A 22,072-nucleotide genomic window follows, 5' to 3' on the forward strand; every position below is an offset into this window, starting at 1 on the left:
TTACTGTGAGACAAATCATATTAATCTTTCCAAATGGCACACACACATTCAACTATAGACCAACAATTTCACAGCTACAATGTGAACTGTGAACAAAAACAATTAATGCATATTCCAAGTTAAGGCGTCAGCATAGCGCACAACCCACCAATGAAATTAACAACAAAAGAAGCTTAAACTAGCTTAACATTTCACACATGCACTCCTATATTGACAAAACAGAAAGGAGAACTTGTTGAAGACATTTGATTTCCAATCATCTTTTCAAGTTCCCAAACATGACTAGCATGAACTGAGTCCAGTTCCCCTCGATAAGGCCAAGTCATACGGACTGAAAGAATTATGACTTCATCATATAGCCCAGGAAGATCCCGATCAAAGCTACAATTATGACAATTACAAAGGAAAACCCTCCACGCCTCTTGCTGACCTCCCGTCTCATCATATCCTGCCATGTGAACAAAAGGTAAAGTCAGCAAATAAGAATCATTTCTTAAGCTTAAGTGCCATAATAGTATATGATACCTATATTTTAGGTAGGCTTCACTGTATACAATTATACAGTCTGACAACATGAGGTTCATCTCGTTGTCTATTGGATTAATCAATGCATCACTATTTCCTTTATTTGCCATGCTCAAGTTCTCAAAGAATCATTCATATTACCATGCAGAGATCTAAAATGCCATAACTTCTTCGTTGGGCGAAGCTATTTTTACTGCCAAGAGTTACAACACGAGTTCATGAATTCATATTCATGTTATAAGATTGCTCTAAAAGCCGTGTGTCTCTCAGCTTTCTAGGCAGTGGTTAGTTCAAGTTCCATGCATTTTCATCGACTGAGTTCATCATCACTAACACGGATTTTCAGGGTTGAAAGTACTTATAGTGATCTTTAATATGGACATCAATGGTGGTTTCAAAGAAGTAGTAGTGAGGCTTTGGGTGGCTCTCAGCGCAGCCATGTCTTAAAAGATCAAGGACAACAAATACCAAAACTGCCAAAATTACAAATCTGTATACAATATTAATCTAAATAACAAAGACAGGATCCAGTTTCAGATTGAAATGCAGAACAAATAATTATTAAACAATAGATAAAGCAGCACATGAAGTTCGAGTGTCTGGAAGAAATTTGAATATGATTTTAATCTTCATAATAGAAAACATAAATTGAGAAGGAACCGACCATTGTACAACGTAACTACTATCACATGCTGAGTTAGCAAAACAAAATACAGAACAAACAACTGTTCATTATGCAGATTCCCTAAATGTAATTTTCTTACAAAATTGTGTTCTAGAAGTTTTTTTCATCTTTCCAGCTTTAGCATGGGAATAACAACTTAAAACAATTTGATAATGTGGAACGTTTCCTTTTATTTGCAGTTTCTACTTTGGAGTTTTTGTATTCACTAATATGAATATAAAAATGTATACGAGTACATCCACTACTACAGATGTTCCTTAATGTAGAAAGCACAACGTGTGACTTTTGGGCTTCATGAAAGTGCCATATTGCTGCTTTATATTTTGTAGTAATAACTCTGTTAGTTCAGTCCTCAAGTCAAAATGTTCAATCATTCATAAACAAAACAAAAAAAAAAGTAGAATTGTTTTACAACATAAAATAGTACACAGAAGAAAGAAAACTAAAACATTCACAGAAAACTTCAAATTGTATCTCTCTTTTTACACCAATTTAATTTATACTATTCAATTTCATATTATGGTAGATATTTGGATTTCCTTTTCCTGTAATGTATTTGACACCCCAAAATGGTAGCATCTAGTAGGTGGCCAGTGTCACAATACAATAATACTTTCACTACATAGCCAGAATACAATTAGCTACAAAGATAATAAGTGATACTGTACTCACAAGTTCCTGTCTAATTTTATGGTTCTGTTGAATTGCAGAGTTCTTTTCTTCGGTCAACTTGGAGATCAAAGCTCCAGCCTGAAGAAAAAACTTGAGAACATAAGATATTGTATACCACTAGATATTGAACAGCATTGCCATTACCCAAAAAGAAAAAAGAACTAAAGAAGAGCTAAACCACAGGAAGAGGCAACAAAATAGCACGACACTTCGTCATAATACAAGATGCCAGTTATCAGGTAAAAATATACCATAGAAGGCAACCTTTTTAGGTAGATAAAGAAAACTATGACCTAACCAAATCACCGATGAGCTTATTATGAAGTCACATCGTACAGAGAATGATAGTAGCTGACCTCTAAAGATTTTTCTTGAGGCTCAATGCGCTCTCGCAGTGCCTGCAATGATTACAGATTCAAGTAAATTCCCCTGACAGTGAGAGAAAAACTGCTAAATTCATGGGTGTAAGTTCAACAAGCATGAAACTCACTCTAGTGAATCCCCCAGCAGGACCATCTCCATTTTCTGATTCACCCCTAGACGGGGAACCTTCTTCAGATTCTTCAGGAACCGGAGATGGTGGCTGTGGAGGAGAGACATAGGTGACTCGCAATTTCACCTCTTCAACCTTATTCCCAGATTCCTTTGTAAACTGCCAAGCCATCAAACACCACAATCAAACAATTCAATGAAGGTGTACCACCAAAGTTAACTGAGAAAAAGTACTGAAACATAGAATTTTCAGCTCCATAATTAATCCATCAACTGATGGCTTGACTCACATATGTTATGCCTCATTTGATTCATAAAGAAACATATTAAGAGAGAAACATTACCATCTCTCCCGTGACATCCTTGACATTTATGCCAGAGGGCGCAATGACACTCTGGACTAGGAACTTATCTTTGCACTGCATGTCAGGCGGGTTCTCGCGCTGTGCTTGCATTGTCACTGCAACAGTACAGATACACACACATGTCACAAAAAAGTGGACGAGTTGATCCTATATTCCTATCAAGAAAACTAGTAAAGCAAAGTCTAGAAGTCACAAACCAACAACATCGCAGGTTGATCGTGGCAACACAACCCCTGTATTGGGCCGCACCGAGTACTTCTTTGGGCTCGTAGTTTTAACCTGAAACAACAAATAGAACAGGAAATACAAATCACAATACAACATCTTTGAATCCAGATCTCTGGCAATAGTGACTCCACTACAGATCGATATAGTGATTTCAGTATCTTGAGGCAATTACACACCAGATGGTTTCACTTTTAACCGATCTAATGGCAAGGAAAACAACGAAATAACTTAGTTAAGAAAATTGCAATTCAGAATAAAACTATCCCAAGAGTTACAGCAATGGTCGTATTTTGACAGAAATTAACCATTTCATACAAATGATGATTACGATGCACTAGTTGGTATAGTACCATATGCCCACAGCACAATCCCCTCCAAGGTGCATGCCATCAGTTCTAGAGTTTAGACAATCAAGTAACAGAGAATTGTACATCAAACCATATGGGAACACAGCCGCACATAAAGAAACAGTTCAAAACTTGTCTAAGCTGAACAAAAATAAAATTTCAAATTCCAACAGGCACATAAAAGGCATGGCGACATGGAGCATCTAGATCACATTTTTCAATCACTATCAAGTCAAATCCTCGTATCACGGAATCAAAATTTCGATGAGTAACACCTGTGGCATATAGATGCATGATATACCACATCGAAACGTACAACGCATGAAGGCGCTCCTAGAACTGCTGCAGTTCTAGGTTCCAGGATGATTCCGTACGGACCAAAAAATCAGCCAGAGATTTCTAGAGAGGACAGACGAACCTTGAAGGCGATGTAGTCGTCGCTGAGATTCGACAGCTGCATGGAGCACGAGATCTGCTTCTTCAACTCAACTGGTCAACAAAAACAACAGACCAAGATTACGGACCAATCAATCCACGCGGGTAGAAGGAGAACCAAAAAGTACAGATCTTTTTCGCGAAGGGAGGGGGGGATAACGGGAGGTGCGGTAAGGGGACATACAGGGGAAGCGCAGCTCGATGGGATCGATGCGGAGGAGCTCGCCGGCGGGAGCTGGTCCGGGGGAGGCCATTGACGGAGTGGGAGAGGCAAAGGGGAGATCTCGGGCGATGGGTGCGAAGACGGGAGGTGGTGAAGGGGCGAGAAAAAAAGAAGAAACGTGGAAATAAGGAAGAGAAATACTGTTTTGGCTCTCGTTTCTCTTCCAGCTTGTCTTCGTAATTGCGTGCGGCCAAACTAGCCAAAGCACCTTCGATACTCTCTCTTACACACACCAATATTACATGGAAAAAAGATGTTTCTCAAACGGCAGAAACTACAGCCGGTTAGACCAACTCCTAGGTCAGGGTGGGCTTTCGGTTTAAACCGTTCGGTATTTTTGATGTTTAACAAATTCGGTTTCTAGAACTGACAACCGAATTAGCATCTAAAATTCAGCAAACCAAGAATAGGTTAACTGGTGCATTCGGTTCGGTTTTCGGTATAAACCGAATAGGAGAATAACCTAAGACATGTGGTAGGTGCATCAACATTTTCAAACACAGATCTAAAATAATTAATAGTAAAATAACCCAAAATAAGAACTTTTGCAACACAGTGCAACTTGCAAGGAATAAAATCTGACAGCATATATTGATTATAGTTAATACATACATAGAATTAGAATCCATATGTAACAGAAAAAAGCTTGACACTTAACACATGATAGATGCATATATATATAGAATCCATTGAGGTAGCTCGTAGTTGACACTTCACAAGTTGACTGTAGCAACATCAACAACTGCAAGCAGTAGCAAGTGGAATAGTAGCATGATGCTACTAGCATCAACAGTCAGCATTCAGCAAGCATGTCCAACAAACCAGCAGCGAGAAAGCACCATGCAACCATCCTTCTTCCATTTACCAAGCATCATGGAGCATTCCTTCACTATAAAAATACCAGAGGTAAAACATTAGGAAATGACAAAATGAGAGTGTGCACCCTGAGTTGTACACAACATGAGTACATGAGCAAAAATATTAACTATGGAACAGGGAACTCACCAAGTTTAAGCTGAACAGGTATTGCTAGCTTGTGATGCCTGCGACTTGGCAGACTTTGCACTAGCGTACTCTTCTAGTAATTCTGAAATATAGTGAAAGAACCATGTAATGAGCAATAAAGCATACTGACATGTAACAAATACAATTAGAAGCTTAGAGAATATGTTACCTTTTCCAAAATCTCTAATTCCTCCATATCCTCTTCAATATTGATAGGAGTAGAACGCCTTAGCCAATCTTGGCTACAAACAAGAACTTGAACCATGAATGGAGTAAGCGAGGCCCTAAAATCATCTAGAACACGTCCACATGTGCTAAATGTCGATTCTGATGCAACCGTTGATACTGGGATTGCTAAGACATCACGAGCCAATCTTGCTAATACTGAAAATCTAGATGCATTTAACTTCCACCATGCTAGAATATCAAACTTGATGTTGTCATCTTCATTCTCTTCCATAAGGTATTTCTCAAGTTCAAGTTTGCTCGTGGTAACTTCAGCATCAACTCTTAACTTCTTAGCGATCCGAGATTGCATCCTTCTTCCTTCTCTTTTTTGATGTTCTTGACACAAATTAGTTTCAGCACTTGGAGCATAGATAGCTTTGTACTCTTCAAACAAAGCTTTTAAACAAGCATTCACTGCCTCCCAAACTTTTGGTCCATTCACTTCACCAAGCATCTCGCCAATTACTAACTTTGTGTAATTTGACAACTTGAATCTTGGATCAAGGGCAGAAGAAATAAAGATAAGCAAGTTCATGTTCTCCTCTTCCTTTTTCTTTGCCTTCTCCTTTGCTTTCCCCTTTCCCTTTTCTTTCTCATTCTCATTCTCAACCTCCTTCACATGCCAACTTCCCCAATACTTGTCATACTTATCTTGCATTCTCTTCGCCATTGCCTTGCGCAAAGAATCATTATTGTCAGTCCATTCTTGCAGCAACACATTCACTTCACCAATATCATGAAAGAATTCATTAGCTGTCACACGGAGTGTGGAGGAAACACTAAGAGTGAGATCATAAAAATGTCCTAGGATTTCAGCCATTTTCTTAGCATTTTCCCAATCACTGTCAACGGGAGTTCTAGGACCATTCTCACTATTTAAATCAAGTACATAGTGTGGGTCTTCTTCCTCATACCTTGTAAATATTCGTTCATACTCAATGGCAGTTTTTCAACATGAGATATGTGGAATTCCATCTAGTGCATATATCTAAGTTCAAGAATGCTTCATTGTCCACCTTCTCCAAATCAGCTAGTTGCTTAAATTTGGTTCTATTTGTCTCGTTTCTTACAAACCTAACAGGAGCACGCACACGCTTCACTGAATCATCCAACTCTTTTAGACCGTCTTGAACAATCAAATTTATTATATGGGTAGCACATCTCTGTGCAAATAATTACCTTGAGCAATGCTAGTTTTTGATTTGTTCAACTTCTTCCGCATGTAACTAATACCGCCATCATTGGAGCTAGCATTATCAACTGCTATTGTCATAACCTTCTCTATGCCCCACTCCATCAAACATTGCTCTAAGTTTTTCCCAATGTCATCTCCCTTATGACCTTTTACCATGCAAAAACTAATAATCTTCTTGTGCAATTTCCAATCACCATCAATAAAATGTTCTGTGATTGTCATATAACCATCTTGTTTTTGAGATGTCCAGCAATCAGTAGTGAGACAAGCTCTTTGACAAGATTGTTTCATAAAAAGTTTTAGCTTCGCTTTCTCCACAAAGTAAATACCCACTGCGTCCCTAGTTGTCGTTCTTCGAGATGGCATAGAAAAACGCGGACAGGCTATTGACATTAATTTTCTGAAACCTGACTTTTCAGAAGTTGCAAAGGGAAGCTCGTCTTCTATAATCATTTCAGCAATAGCTTTCCGTATTGCTTCAGGATCAAATTTGCTTACTAAAGGACTTTCCCCTTGGCTAACTTGCAAAATACATTGATTCGCATTTTTCTTGCTGTGAGGATTAAACTTGCAAGTGCTAAAATGACTTCTCAAAGCATATGTAAAATAGTTCAACTCCAGTCCTAGGGAACCAAATTCGGTTCAATTTCAGATGATGCAAAATAGGGCATAGGTGAAATTTGAGATGATGTAAAATAGGGCATAAGCACCATTATTTCATAAAAACTTCGAAAACATCGGCACATTTCAAATGTAATTTGACTTACACAAATGGTTGGGTAGTTCGAAACATTTTCATTATGATAGTACGATGCATAGAAATTTTGAGACTTCGATTTGGACACTAGATAGACACTTCGACACTAGATAAACATCATCGACCTCGACACTAGATACACATCACCGATCTCGACATTTTGACACACATAGAGGTCATCCCATAAATCAGCGTCATCATCGGAGGATTGGGCAAGTGACTCCCAAAATGTGTCGTCCATCTCCAACTTAGATGGCTCGATGGTGATGGTGGAGGGGCCGGCCTCCCCACGGGATGTCGAAGCTCCGCCTGCGGCAGCTTCCATCTTTGTATCCCTCTTGACGTATAAGTCAGGACCCACCTATACGAGCTTCGGGTGTGCTTTGGAGACCTTCGCCATGCCCACATCGTTTGCCTGGCATATGCTCAGCCACAGGTATGTACGGCGATGCTTCAGCTCCTCTGCACGTGCCATCACTCATAACGCAGGGCCGAGGAACTCGGCCTTCCGTATATTCTCTACCTCCGGGAAGTTTAGCTCGCCGCAGGGGCGACCGAATCAACACACCAACGCTTCGTACATGCGAGCGGTGAGCTCTGGGGACCTGAAGGTCTACAGCCACAGTCGCTCCCCACTATTGGTATTCGGTGGCCCAGCAACCGGATTTTCGAAGTCGGTTGCAGCATAAGCCGATGCTACCCTTCACACGGCTGTGTGGTGGCATCTCGTGGTGCGGCTGGCACGAACCGGCGCCAACTTTTTTGGGGAGGGGGGACAGTGGGTTGCGGTGCACCGGATATATCAACGGATAGGCGTGGTGATGGCTGGGATGGTGGGAATCGGTGTCGCCGTGGCACTGCAGCAGGCGATCGCGCGCGGCGCGTAGAGGAGAAAGAAGACAAATTGAAGGTTGGGGGTCACGCATTAACACTTTCATGCAATAGGGTGCTCCTTTCATGCTACAAATTTGCAACACCAAAGGAATTTTTTAGGTTGTGGTGTAAAAATTTGGAACATCTTTTAGGGACTAGTAAATTTGAATTGGTATAGAGGCGCGACTAGGGGGCGAATAGACGCGGTTTTAGTCTTTTTCAATTTCAGGCGGAAGCGGAATGTAAAGGTGATTGATTTCAAAGATAAAGTGTTCCTACAATGATGCAATACACACAAGCAAGTAGATCAAGTAACGAGCAAGTATAAAGGAAGCGAAACAACCGGGCGGACGGTAGCGGAGACGACCCACGATGTGTTCACCGTAGTTCCCTCCACTATAGGAGGTGCGTTTACATTGAGGAGGTGTGGCGCGCACCACGAAGGTAGCCAACCGCCACAAAGGCGTCACCTCATTCCTCGTGAACACCCCACAAAGGAGTATTCACTTCTCCACTATCAAGGTTGGTCGAGGTGGTGATTCCTTCACACAAGTTTGGAGCGAGCTCCACAACGATCTGAGGCTCCCAACACCGTGTAGGGCTAGTACAACACCAAGCTAGCCTCTACACGAGCTCATCTCAATGGATCCCACAAAAGTAATCCTAGGGTTACAAGATCCACGGAGGACTAGGAGGGGAAACAAAATCTTTCTTGGTGGAAGTGTAGATAGGGACCTCCTCCTTCACTCCTCAAAATATGGGCTTGATTGATTGGCTAGGGAGGGAGATCCACAGGATTTGAGCTCAGCAACAATGGAGGAGATAGAGTGAAAAAGATGCTTGGGCGAGCTGGGGAAGAAGATCCCCTTTATAAAAGAGCGTTCAAAATCCAACGGTTCCATAGTTCGCGCACGACCGGTACTACCGCTCTGGTGAGCGATACTACCGGGTCCATGTGATCGTTGCTCCTCAGCTTAGTGCACATGGATCCTGCTCAGTACTACTGGTCACGGTACCGCTTGCGGTACCACACTGGGTACCCTGGGCGGGCGGTACTGCCCCCGGTAATGCCGCACGTGAGAAAAGGTTAAGGTACCGCGACCGGTACTACCGCGATGGCGCGATTCACTCGGAAGAGTGACTCAAGCGATAGTTCCGACAACTATACCACTATGGTACCGGAGCTCTTCCAGTAGCAAAAGCCACACTGCCGGTACCGCAAGTGGTACCGCTAGCGGTAGTACCAGTTCCGCGGGGGAAGCGGTAATACCGGCACGACGGTTCCAACTGGCGTGTACCAAGTGTTGAGGGTGGTAGTGAAAGTATAGAGATGGTAAACCTAGAGGGGGGGTGAATAGGTTTCTACAAATTTTAATTCTTTCTTTGCAATATTAGGCTTTGCGGAATATAAAGATGAGCCTAATGCAAACTAGGTGAAGCAACCTATATGAGGATACAACTAACTCAAGCACGAAGGCTCTCACAGAGCAGTTAAATCACAAGTAAGGAGTTCGGTTAGAGATAACCGATAGCACGCGGAGACGAGGATGTATTCCCGTGTTCCCTTGCTTTGCAACAAGGTACGTCACGTTTGGAGGAGTGGAGGTCCCACGAAGGATTCCCCGCGCCACGAAGGCTCACCCTATTCTCCGGAGCCTATCCCACGAAGGAATAGCTCACTCACTTGTGGTAGACTTTGAGGTAGCCTCCAAACCTTCACAATCTTGCCCGGAGCAAATCCACAGCCCGGATGCTTCCGGACTCCTCTTGCCCACCTAGGGTTTCCAAGGAACCCTAGGAAGCAAGCTTCTCAATGAATACAAGGGGGAATGAGATTTGGCTTGGTAGAACGGTAGATCGGGTCCTCCTCTAGTGATTCCTCGGAGGGATTTGAGTTTGGGTGGAGGAGGAGGGAGATGCTGAGGCTTTTGGTGTTTCTAGCAATGGAGTAGGAGAGAGAGAGCTCAAGAACAGTTTATAGTATGTTGCCTAACCCTTCCAAGGTAGAAGAAGGGGTATTTATAGTGTTCTTCAAAACCGGCCGTTGGTCACTTGCCACATCAGCAGATTCGTCGAGAAACCCGGTCGACCGGATTTGGCGCCGGACAGCGCGGTCCACGGCCCGGCCGACCGGGCCACGAGCCGGGCCGGCCGGATTCCAACCGGAGCCGGGACCGGGTCTTGACCGGGCAGGCTTCCGAGCTACTCGGATGGCGCCGGATGTCACAAGCGCAAAGCTCGGTGGCCGACCGGGCCGCTCGGTCCGGCGCCCGGTCGGACCGGGCCATGGACCGAGCGGCCGGTCCGAAACCGGGCTGGTGACCGGACGCGACCGGAGGGCACGCCTTCTTTCTCGGAAATTTCCCGGATGGCACCGGTTGAGGATCCGGTCGGCGACCGGGCTGTCCGGTGCCGGGGCCGGTCCGACCGGATCCGGGACCGGCCGAGCTCGAAACTCTTGCCGATTTTTCGTCGAATTGGGGGGTCTCCCGTTGCCTTTTTGTTCCATTGCTACACCATCATACCTCTTTGGCTAATACCTGAAAGTCATCTTGTAGGCATGTATTAGTCCAAATACTCTAGCACGGTGTCATAGATACCAAAATAATGGATAAGGGTAAAATACCCTTACAATCTCCCCCTTTTGGTATACGATGACAAACCGAGCTAGAGTAACATATAGATATTATGATAAGCTCTAAACCTTGATTCCATATAAGATATTACGACAGCTCCCCCATAATGTGTGCACTTGGAGAATTTGCGTTTGAATGCAAAGTGCACCATTTGTGGAATATGAGAAGCTCCCCCAATATCTTTAGGAAACAAGCATGGTATGGACAAGTATATCAAGATATATAAGCATAAACCATGATCATCCATAAAGCATGATTATCCTAACATAGAGTAGCACACATAATAGTCGTCCTTACATATCCATACATGAATTATTCAAAGTAGCAAATGGTTCTTGAGAAATCAAAGCAAATACGCACAAGCCATATAAAATCCAAATAAAGCAACTCCCATGGCTTGTGACAATCAAGGAACCCCGTAATTCTAGACTCTACTCTCTTCTCCCCCTTTGGCATCGGAACACCAAAAAGGCGAAGAAAAAGAGGAGAGGTGCTAGCGTCCCATCAATAGAACTCGTGCCCCGCGGATGGAGAGCTGCCATCACCATCCTCATCGTCATCCTCTTCATCATCATCCTCGCCATCGTCATCCTCTTCATCATCAGCAGGAGGTGCAGGAGCATATCTAGGAGGAGGACCAGCAAAGTACAGGGAAGGATCAAAGTTCTGGAACATCTCATCAGAAAGAAGAGGCATCTCCCAGTTTGGTGCGTGGACAGGCTCCAACTCAGGGCCAGGAGGAGGGACAGGTACATTCCTAGTAGCCATGAACTCATTTTGACGCCTCCTTGTCTCTTGGTTCAAAGAGAGACTTTGATGTGCAACATCATTGGTATTTTTGCACATCTGCCATAAGCTAGAGAAGAACCGTGAGACACCACGCTGTGGGCGCCTAGAGGAGCTGGAGCTAGCATGGTCATGGCGTTCCTTGGACCGTCGCTCAGAAGGCATCATCTCAGGAACATCCGGTCTATCACCTTGGGCAGGTACCTTGAAAGCATCCATCCTGACCCGCTCACCATGAGTATTGAGAGGTGCGGGCACAACATGGTTGATGAGCAGCTGAACGTACTGGGAAAGATTAGGAGTCAACCGCTCGCGAACACAGCGCCGTAGCTCACGGTAGATGAGATCACAGCCATCAATAAGTTTCCGGTGCTCAGGGTGACAGTAGTACATCAAGTTCAGATGATAAGCCCGGCATTCACTTGTATCGCCGGACTTGCTGATGAGGGTCTCACGGAATAGCTTGGCAAGTATAAGGTAGGAGTAGTACATGCCAGATATGGAGGGAGGTCCAGTGTGGGTTCCGGAGGATAGCAAAAGGCAATGTCCCCTCCGGTGAACTTCGCCGAGAGTATATCTTGAAACCATAAGCACTCCCTCCACCAAACCCCAAGGCTTCACAGAAATCAAGATAGGTGCAAGTGAATTTCTGTTTGCCCGTCATCCAAGTCATAGTCCGGGCTGCATCATCATGGAAGAAGACTGTGCAGTGAAACTGTCTCACCAAGGATGGACAATAGCACCCATCAGTAGGTGTCAAGCACATAAGATCATACAACCCCATCCTCCTCAAAGTCCCAACCACAAAGCGAAACTTGGTGGATTCATACATTCCAATGACATCTTTGATGGCCTTGGGCATAACAATGGTGCCTTTCTTCATGTGCTCGTGGGAGTCATAGTATTCATCCCACATGACTTTCTGTGTCTGGGTCCAGAAAAGCTGATCTCCCCCTGTGTAAGTGGGTTCCTCAAAGCGATAGGGGTTGGACTCCCTGAGTCTTCTCCATGCACCAATATGCACATCACCAACATGGAACTCTGGCAATACCTCATCACCATCTTGTGCTGCATGCTTATCTTTCCTCTTATTGGCAGATGTCTTGGTGCGGCCCCTAGCTGAGCTACCACCAGGGAGCTGAGAGGCACGACCACTAGAACGGCGTGGTGGGTGTCCTGCATGCCTCCCTCTCTTGGCAGTGGTGTCACGGTCCTCACCGCTCCAGTCTCTTGTGAATAAGCAAGATAGGGCGAGGAGAGCAATGAGGTAAGTGTACATGTCATCAGCATATATGAGGAAGCCAAAAGCATAGCCTATATTCAAGTGTTTCGACGAGATTATGCGAAAAAGCTGGGCGAGCCGGCGCAGGGGCCGGTCCGACCGGATGTCAGACCGGACGAGCCGGTTGTCCGTCCGGTTGACCGGACGGTGCGCCGGACCAGCCGGTTGATGGGCCGGTCGACCGGGCTGTTGACCGGGTCGTGCTGAGTTGTGATGTTTGCCCAGAAATTCGACACAAAATCATGCAAAAACTCACTAACTTGAACATAGATTACACCGGGAGAGTGAACAATGTGCATAGGAGGGGTGTGACACTCTAGGTGGCATGAGGACTTACTAACCCTAACCCTAACCCTAACTTTTCTCAACTTTCCTCAAAAATGAGCAATGGGAGAGGGAAAGCAAGAGGGAGAGGGATAGGGAGAAGGATGTACCCGAAGACATCGTCCTCTTTGCCCAAGTGAGCAAGAAGAACTCGTGAAGAAGCCTTGAGGACCAAATCCCCAAGATCTCCCAAAATAGCTTGAGAGGGACCAAATCCTTGGGTGAAGATGCTTGAGAGGTCCCGATCTATGTTTGTGTGAAGTTTGAGGAGAAGCTAGTGGTGGGAAGTGCCTAGGACGTGGTGGAGATGGTGGAGGCGGCGGCCATGGAGGTTTCAGAGGTGGGGGATAATGAGGAAGAAGATCCCCAAGGGGTATCCTCTCCAAAACATAACAGCCCGCACGGCCGGTCGGGCGCCCGGTCGACCGGGCCAGGCGCCGGACGGCCCGGCGCAGAGGCCGGTCCGACCGGGCCAGTGACCGGCCAGAATCAATTTGCCCAAAATGTGTCATTTTGCCTCGTTTTGCCCCTATTCTTTGTATAAATGTGTGTGAGTGCTCAGATGATGACATGTACATATAGATAGATAGATGATGATGAGATGAGCATAGACATGGGGTTGGAAACACAAAGTTCTCTAGGCATACCCATTGGAGAGAAAATTCAAACAAGATGTGAATAGCAACAATGGGCATGATTCGAAGTGTATATCAAGAATCATAAGTCATTTTGGAATGATTTTTGCAATAAGATCATTTGGCCTTATATAGTCAAATCAATTTGTAATGAAGGCTCAATGAGGGCGGGGGATTACTCCCCCTATGTGAAAGCGCAAATGTCATGTGACCGCGAAGAGACATGCTTGGGTCCATATAATGACATTGGGTCTATTTATGTTGCACACATAGGTATGCATCATACCAAGACATGGTAAGATGACTATCCCCATATGTGCTATGCCTCTAAGCTAGATAGCAAGATAAATGCAAGAATATAGTGCAAGAAGTTAATCAATCCAAGTTTTTAGGATCAAGAATACCAAGTTCTCCTCTCAAGTTAACAAAGCGGGCTTCATCCAAAGGCTTAGTGAAAATATCCGCCAATTGGTAGGTTGTTCCCACATGAGTGAGATCAATATCCTTATTGGCAACATGATCACGTAGGAAGTGATGGCGAATGTCAATATGTTTGGTGCGACAATGTTGAACCGGGTTGTTGGCGATCTTTATTGCACTTTCATTGTCACAAAGAAGAGGCACCGTACCAAGAGACACACCATAGTCTTTCAAGGTTTGCTTCATCCATAACAATTGAGTGCAACAAGATGCCGCGGATATGTATTCGGCTTCGGCGGTGGATAGGGCGGTGGAGTTTTGTTTCTTGGATGACCAACTCACCAATGACCGGCCAATAAATTGGCAAGCCCCGGAGGTAGACTTCCGATCAACCTTATCACCGGCCCAATCGGAATCCGAATAGCCAATGAGTTCAAAGGTTGACCCCTTTGGATACCATAGCCCGAGAGTAGGAGTGAGAACAAGGTATCTTAGTATCCGTTTGACCGCCACTAAATGGCTCTCCTTGGGAGCGGATTGAAAATGAGCACACATCCCTACACTTAGCATGATATCCGGCCTAGAGGCACAAAGGTAGAGCAAGGATCCTATCATGGAGCGGTATACCTTTATGTCCACATCCTTCTCACCGTCACATGAACCAAGTTGCCCCTTTACGGGCATGGGTGTCTTCATTGGACTCGCATTGGTCATGTTGAATTTCTTGAGCATGTCCTTCACATATTTTTCTTGAGAGATGAAGGTGCCTTTTGCAAGTTGCCTCACTTGGAAGCCTAGAAAGAACTTCAACTCTCCCATCATGGACATCTCAAATTTCCTAGTCATCAATAGCTCAAAAGCTTTGTTATGATTGGGGTTAGTTCCACCAAAGATAATATCATCAACATATATTTGACATATAAAGAGGCCACCCCCTTTAACCCGTTTGGTGAAAAGGGTGGAATCGACACGTACCCATGCAAAACCCATCATGTAGTAAGAAATCCCTAAGGAACTCATACCAAGCACGTGGAGCTTGCTTGAGACCGTAGAGTGCCTTATGGAGTAAATACACGTGGTTGGGTCGGCATGGGTCTTCGAAACCCGGGGTTGTGCCACATATGCGGTTTCTTTTAGGGGACCATTCAAAAATGCACTTTTCACATCCATTTGATATAATTTGAAATTGTGGAAAGATGCAAATGCAAGCAAAAGACGAATAGCTTCAAGACGGGCTACCGGCGCAAAGGTATCCTCAAAATCCATACCTTCTATTTGAGCAAACCCTTGCGCCACTAACCTTGCTTTGTTTCGTATAACAATGCCATTCTCATCTTGCTTGTTCTTGAATACCCATTTGGTCCCTATGACATTGATGCGATGATCCTTGGGTCTCTCAACTAGAGACCATACTTCATTGCGAGTGAAACACTCCAATTCTTCTTGCATGGCAATTACCCAATCCGGATCGACCAAGGCTTCATGTACCTTGAGTGGTTCAAAACTAGACACAAAAGCATGATGTTGACAATAAGTGATAAGTAATGCATGGTGTCTACGAGTTACCACTCCTCTAGAGATGCTACCAAGGACTTGATCCACTTTCATGTCACTTGCCCTTGTAGCGGCCTTGATCTTCCGAATGGTTCCTTCATGATCAATGAATTCATCTCTTGCTAGTACTTGATCATGAGGGACCACTTGAGCTTGATCATGAGTTGAGGAAGTTTCTTGATCGTCATCATGATCTTGCTCCATGGAGTGAGGATCTTCTTCTTGTTCTTCGGATTGTGACTCATCTTGAGTAGAGGATGGTTCTTGAGTTGCACATGATGGTTCGGCTTGAGTTGAGCTAGGCTCCACTTGTGGCGTGCTTGAAACATCTACTCCATCATCTTGATCATCATTATGAACCTCCATGGGCCGGATGTGTCCAATGCCCATATGCTTGATGGCACTAGATGGATCATCATCATTACCTACAACACATGGAACAACTTGCTCCTTTTGGGAGCCATTATCCTCCAAGAACACCACATCACAAGATACTTCAATGGTCCCGGAGGATCGGTTGTAGTATCTATAGGCGTGAGAGTTCTCCGCATATCCAACAAATATACCCTCTATGGTTCTAGTTTCAAATTTACCGAGCTTTCCTTTGTTGTTCTTAACAAGGCATTTGCATCCAAAGACACGAATATATGTGACATTAGGCTTGTTGCCGGTAAGGAGCTCGTATGGAGTTTTGTTGTGGAGGGGACGGAGGAAGAGCCGGTTGGAGTAGTGGACGGCCGTAGAGATGGCTTCTCCCCAAAAGTTGTGGGGTGAGTTGAATTCACTCAACATGGTTCTTGCCATCTCAATGATAGTCCGGTTCTTCCTTTCAACAACACCGTTTTGTTGAGGGGTGTATGGCGCCGAAAACTCATGCTTGATGCCCTCATCATCAACAAACTCTTGCATAGTGTAGTTCTTGAACTCGGTGCCATTGTCGGTCCTAATTGCCTTGATCTCGGATTCATACATACGTTGAGCTTTCTTGGCGAAGGTGATGAACTCTCTATGGGTCTCGTCCTTAGTCTTGAGGAGAAAGACACAAGAGTATCTTGAGTAATCATCAACAATGACAAGTCCATACTTGCTCCCACCAAGAGTATCATAATGTGATGGCCCAAAGAGATCCAAATGAAGGAGCTCCAAAGGCCTAGATGTGGAAACAATACTCTTGATGGGATGCTTCTTCTTGAGTTGCTTTCCGGCTACACATGCACTACAAACACGATCTTTCTCAAAAGAAACGCCGGTTAGTCCCACAATATGCTCACCCTTTAGGAGTTGTTTAAGATTCCTCATGTTAACATGACCAAGGCGGCGATGCCACAACCAACCTTCGTCATGCTTGGCCGCCATTAGACATGTGGAGAAGGAGGGGCTCTCTTTCGAGAGGTCAACCACGTAAAGGTTGTTCTCCACATATCCAACAAGGACCAATTTGAGATTGTCACTCCTAAAGACTTGCACATAATATTTAGTGAAATATGAATTGTAACCGGCATCGGCAAGATGATATATAGAAAGTAAGTTATAGCCAAGGTGTTCAACAAGCATAACCGTCTCAAGGCACAAGTCCTTAGAGATTGCTACCTTGCCATACCCAAGTACCTTTCCCTTTGAGTTGTCACCAAAGGTAATGCTTGACTTCTTGTTGATATCTTCAATGAATTGATCAAGCACACCTTTTCCTCCGGTCATATGATTGGTGCATCCACTATCAAACACCCATTTTGGACCACCTGGAGGAATACCCCTACAAAATCAAGTAGAGGATTTAGGAACCCATCGATTAATGGGTTCCTTTGCAATGGCAACAATATCTTTTGGTACCCAAATTGAGTACCCTCTATAAGCATAGCCATTAGGAGGGCCAACATAGTTAGCATAAACATCACCATAATAATCAACAAATAATGCATAGTGATCGTTTGGCCCCGTGCGGTCACCACTAGTGGCTTTGCCCCTTGAGGCTTTGCCATTATTAGTGACCTTCTTGTTCTTATCTTGAGCGGGTTTCTCCTTCTTGTAGTTGTTCTTCTTGTGAGACTTGGGAACATATCCAAGTCCATACTTTTTATTGTTTGACCTTTGCTTACTCAAGAGGTCATCCAATCCCATCTTGTTCTTGGCGGTGGTGAACTTTGCAAGTTCCTTTGTTAACCTAACATTTTCCTCAAGAATAGATGCATGCTCACAAGAGGATTCATTAGGATGATAGTCGAGACCATATTTAGTCACCAAGGATTCAAGATATGCATTGGTCTCAACATGCAAAGAGAGTTCCTCTTGTAAACGAACATGTTCCTCAACAAGCTTAGCATGCTCATTAGTAAAAGATGTAGGGGAACTAGCATGCTTTTCAACAACAATGGGATCCTTCATTGATTCAAGTGCTTTCATGTAGGTTTCTTGGAGTAGGTCATGGTTCTCTCCAAGTTTCTTGAGCTCATCCTTTACAAGCTTGTTAGCTCTTTCAAGGTGGTCAAGATCCCTAGTGAGAGACGCATGAGCAACTTCAAGTTCCTCCTTTGAGGTATGGAGCACTTGAGTCAAAGATTGAGCCCTATCAATAGTTTCTAGATCCTTAACTTTATCAAGTTCATAGGTTTCAATTTGTTGCTTAAGGCCTTGAGATATGCACCTTTCGGTTTTTAGCTCTTGTCTTAGGAGATTGAATCTCCGTTCCTTTTCATCCAATTGATATTCTAATTCCTCAATGGACTCATCCTTTTCTTTGAGAGAGTCCATCAAGAAATCAAACTTGACAAGAGCTTTACCACGAAGGGTGCATCTAACATTGTAAAGTTCCTTAAGCACACTTAGTTCATCTTGATTTTCATTTTCATCATCAAGAACACTAGATAGGGAAGGTGGGGGTTCCATTACCTTGGTTTCCCTTGCCATAAGACAAGAGCCAACGATTGAAGAGGAGGAAGAGTCATCGGAGTCATCCTCTTGAGTGATTCTTGCCATGAAGGAGGAACCAACATCATTCTCCGTGGAGTAGTCCTTGGAGTAGTCATATGTGAAGAGTGACCCGGGCTTGGAGTAAGCCAAACCGGCCACCCCGGCCTCCTTCTCCTCATCTTCTTCTTCATCATCGGACAAGTACTCGGCTCCAACAAAAGCTCTTCCCTTGTTCTTCTTGAATCGATCGTTGATTGGGTTTGGCTTCAATCTTGGCTTGACCCCTTTGATGAATCTTGGCTTGTCTACCCTTTTCTCATAAGGGCACTCATTTGCAAAGTGGCTATCTTCATCACAATTGTAGCAAGTTCTCTTCTTCTTCTTGTCATTGAGAAGCATAGGCAACTTTCCCTTGTACTTCTTGGCAAAGAAGGCAAAGTCGGTGACGATGTCACTAGTTGAAGTCATCTCCTCATCTTCTTCAATTTCATATTCTTCTTCTCCTCCATGATCAGCTCTAGCCTTGAGGGCAAGGTTGTGTGACGCTTCATGATTGTGTGAGGCTTCATCAACACGGTTCATTGCCTTGAGCCTCTTTCCGGCTTTGGCCATGTTTTCATTGGCGGCCACATAGGAGACTAGATCATCGGAGTTGAGATCGGCACTCTTGGTCATGATTTGCAAGTTGAGTCCAAGGTTGGTGTCTTCTTGTTTGACGGCAATCATAGCAATGACCTTGGATTTTATGAAGGCTTCGTTCATCTCGAATCCGTCATTGTACTTCTCAGCACCAAGACCCTTGACCCTTACTTTCAGAGCACCAAGCCTAGCATAGGCATCGAATACGGATTCTCCATCTCGAATCATGAACTGGTAGGCCTCTTGCTTTGCAGTCTCATAGAGAGATGATTGGATCAAATCGGTTCCCTCTTGGAGTACTACGATCCGATCCCACAACTCTTTAGCGGAGACGATGTCATCAACTTGATCTAGAAGCTTGCGGTTGATGCCACTTCTAATCTTGTCACGTGCGGATGCATTGAGTTGACGGTTGTAGAACTCGGTGGAGGTCAACCGAGTAGGATCTTGTGGCTCCCGATGTCCATGAACAATGAGCTCCCATAGCTCCACACCGGCAGCTGCGAATATGAGATTCCATAGCAGATTTCCAATGAGCAAAGTGAGTTCCATCGTAATGGGGAACGGTCCCACTATGGTTTATATGAGGCATGGGTGGAGTGTTTCGGGATAGTTATGGTCAACCTCATGGTAGGATTCTTTAGAAGCCGAAGCCCCACTAAGAGTTCCACCCGCAGTTAGGTTCTTAAGCATGGCAGACATTTCTGTCATTTGGTTTTGTAGCTCATCCTCCTTTTTCTTCTTCTCGGCATCATATGCCAAGAATCTAGATTTCATCTCTTTAACCGAAAGGTTAGAGTCGTCATCTAGACCCTCGAAGAGTTTATCCATCTCACTCTTAAGGCGGTGAAGCCCTTAATAAGAGTCCAGGCTCGATACCAATTGAAAGTATAGAGATGGTAAACCTAGAGGGGGGGTGAATAGGTTTCTACAAATTTTAATTCTTTCTTTGCAATATTAGGCTTTGCGGAATATAAAGATGAGCCTAATGCAAACTAGGTGAAGCAACCTATATGAGGATACAACTAACTCAAGCACGAAGGCTCTCACAGGCAGTTAAATCACAAGTAAGGAGTTCGGTTAGAGATAACCGATAGCACGCGGAGACGAGGATGTATTCCCGTGTTCCCTTGCTTTGCAACAAGGTACGTCACGTTTGGAGGAGTGGAGGTCCCACGAAGGATTCCCCGCGCCACGAAGGCTCACCCTATTCTCCGGAGCCTATCCCACGAAGGAATAGCTCACTCACTTGTGGTAGACTTTGAGGTAGCCTCCAAACCTTCACAATCTTGCCCGGAGCAAATCCACAGCCCGGATGCTTCCGGACTCCTTTGCCCACCTAGGGTTTCCAAGGAACCCTAGGAAGCAAGCTTCTCAATGAATACAAGGGGGAATGAGATTTGGCTTGGTAGAACGGTAGATCGGGTCCTCCTCTAGTGATTCCCCGGAGGGATTTGAGTTTGGGTGGAGGAGGAGGGAGATCTGAGGCTTTTGGTGTTTCTAGCAATGGAGTAGGAGAGAGAGAGCTCAAGAACAGTTTATAGTATGTTGCCTAACCCTTCCAAGGTAGAAGAAGGGGTATTTATAGTGTTCTTCAAAACCGGCCGTTGGTCACTTGCCACATCGGCGGATTCGTCGAGAAACCCGGTCGACCGGATTTGGCACCGGACGAGCCGGTCCACAGCCCGGTCGACCGGGCCACAGACCGGGCCGGCCGGATTCCAACCGGAGCCGGGACCGGGTCTTGACCGGGCAGGCTTCCGAGCTTCCGGATGGCGCCCGGATGTCACGAGCGCAAAGCCCGGTGGCTGACCGGGCCGCTCGGTCTGGCGCCCGGTCAGACCGGGCCATGGACCGGAGCAGCCGGTCCGAAACCGGGCTGGTGACCGGACGCAGACCGGAGGGCACGCCTTCTTTACTGGAAGTTGCCCGGATGGCACCGGTTGAGGATCCGGTCGGCGACCGGGCTGTCCGGTGCCGTGGCCGGTCCGACCGGATCCGGGACCGGCCAGGCTCTGAAACTCTTGCTGATTTTTCGTCGAATTGGGGGTCTCCCGTTGCCTTTTGTTCCATTGCTACACCATCATACCTCTTTGGCTAATACCTGAAAGTCATCTTGTAGGCATGTATTAGTCCAAATACTCTAGCACGGTGTCATAGATACCAAAATAATGGATAAGGGTAAAATACCCTTACAGGTAGCGGTACTACTGCTCCCAACACCGGTACTACCGGTCATGCAGAAAACACATGTTTTCCTCGGGTTTTCACAACCTCTCCAAATATTGCCTGATACGTCTCAAACGTATCTATAATTTTTGATGCTCCATGCTTGTTTTACACCAATTCATATATGTTTGCTTACACTTCGTTGCACTTTTACATGATTTCCGGCACTAACCTATTAACAAAATGTCACAGTGCCAGTTCCCTATTTTCTACTCTTTTTGTATTTCAGAAAAGTCGTAAAGGAAATATTCTCGGAATTAGACGAAAAAAAAGCTGAAGTCAATATTTTACCGAAACAAAGACGAAGTCCAGAGGGGGGTCGAAGAGGTGCTACAAGGCGGCCAGACCCACCCTTAGCGCGGCCTGGCCTTGGCCCGCGTCGAGGGGTGTGTGGGTCCCCCAGGCACCACACTGACCTAAATCATCCACCTATTTATACATCTTCTCGGGAAAATCCTGGATACCCGAGCCTCCATCCACGAAAAGTTCCATCGCGTCTGCCATCGCAGAACCCATCTCGCGGGGTCTGAAGCTCTTCCCGGCACCCTGCCAGAGGGGGAAATCATAGCCGGAGGCATCGACATCGCCACCCGCCTCTGAAGTGATGCGTGAGTAGTTCATCCCTGGACT

The 22,072-nt window shown here is 45.1% G+C and overlaps 1 protein-coding gene across 1 annotated transcript; it reads right to left on the minus strand.

The window, feature by feature from the left end:
• Positions 1-4,118, minus strand: LOC124687203 (vesicle-associated protein 1-2-like). Its single transcript, XM_047221019.1, has 8 exons — positions 3,934-4,118; positions 3,733-3,803; positions 2,937-3,018; positions 2,719-2,834; positions 2,373-2,534; positions 2,239-2,280; positions 1,883-1,960; positions 1-448 (listed from the first exon to the last, which is right to left on the minus strand). Exons 1-8 carry the CDS (start codon positions 4,001-4,003, stop codon positions 341-343), a joined length of 729 nt encoding a protein of 242 aa, XP_047076975.1. The 5' UTR covers positions 4,004-4,118; the 3' UTR covers positions 1-340.
• Positions 4,119-22,072: the final 17,954 nt, after the last annotated feature.

The sequence above is a fragment of the Lolium rigidum genome, chromosome 1, assembly GCF_022539505.1.
Source record: "Lolium rigidum isolate FL_2022 chromosome 1, APGP_CSIRO_Lrig_0.1, whole genome shotgun sequence".
In the NCBI taxonomy this organism is placed as follows: domain Eukaryota; kingdom Viridiplantae; phylum Streptophyta; class Magnoliopsida; order Poales; family Poaceae; genus Lolium; species Lolium rigidum.

What these genes read in the sequence shown, in the direction of transcription:
- LOC124687203 (XM_047221019.1), bottom strand. Translation starts at nt 4,003, where the DNA reads ATGGCCTCCCCCGGACCAGCTCCCGCCGGCGAGCTCCTCCGCATCGAT. An exon ending in CTCAAGAAAAATCTTTAGAG is followed by an intron (nt 1,961 to 2,238) that starts GTCAGCTACTAT and finishes TTTTTTCTTCAG; the next exon opens with GCTGGAGCTTTGATCTCCAA. An exon ending in ATAAAATTAGACAGGAACTT is followed by an intron (nt 449 to 1,882) that starts GTGAGTACAGTA and finishes TTCACATGGCAG; the next exon opens with GATATGATGAGACGGGAGGT.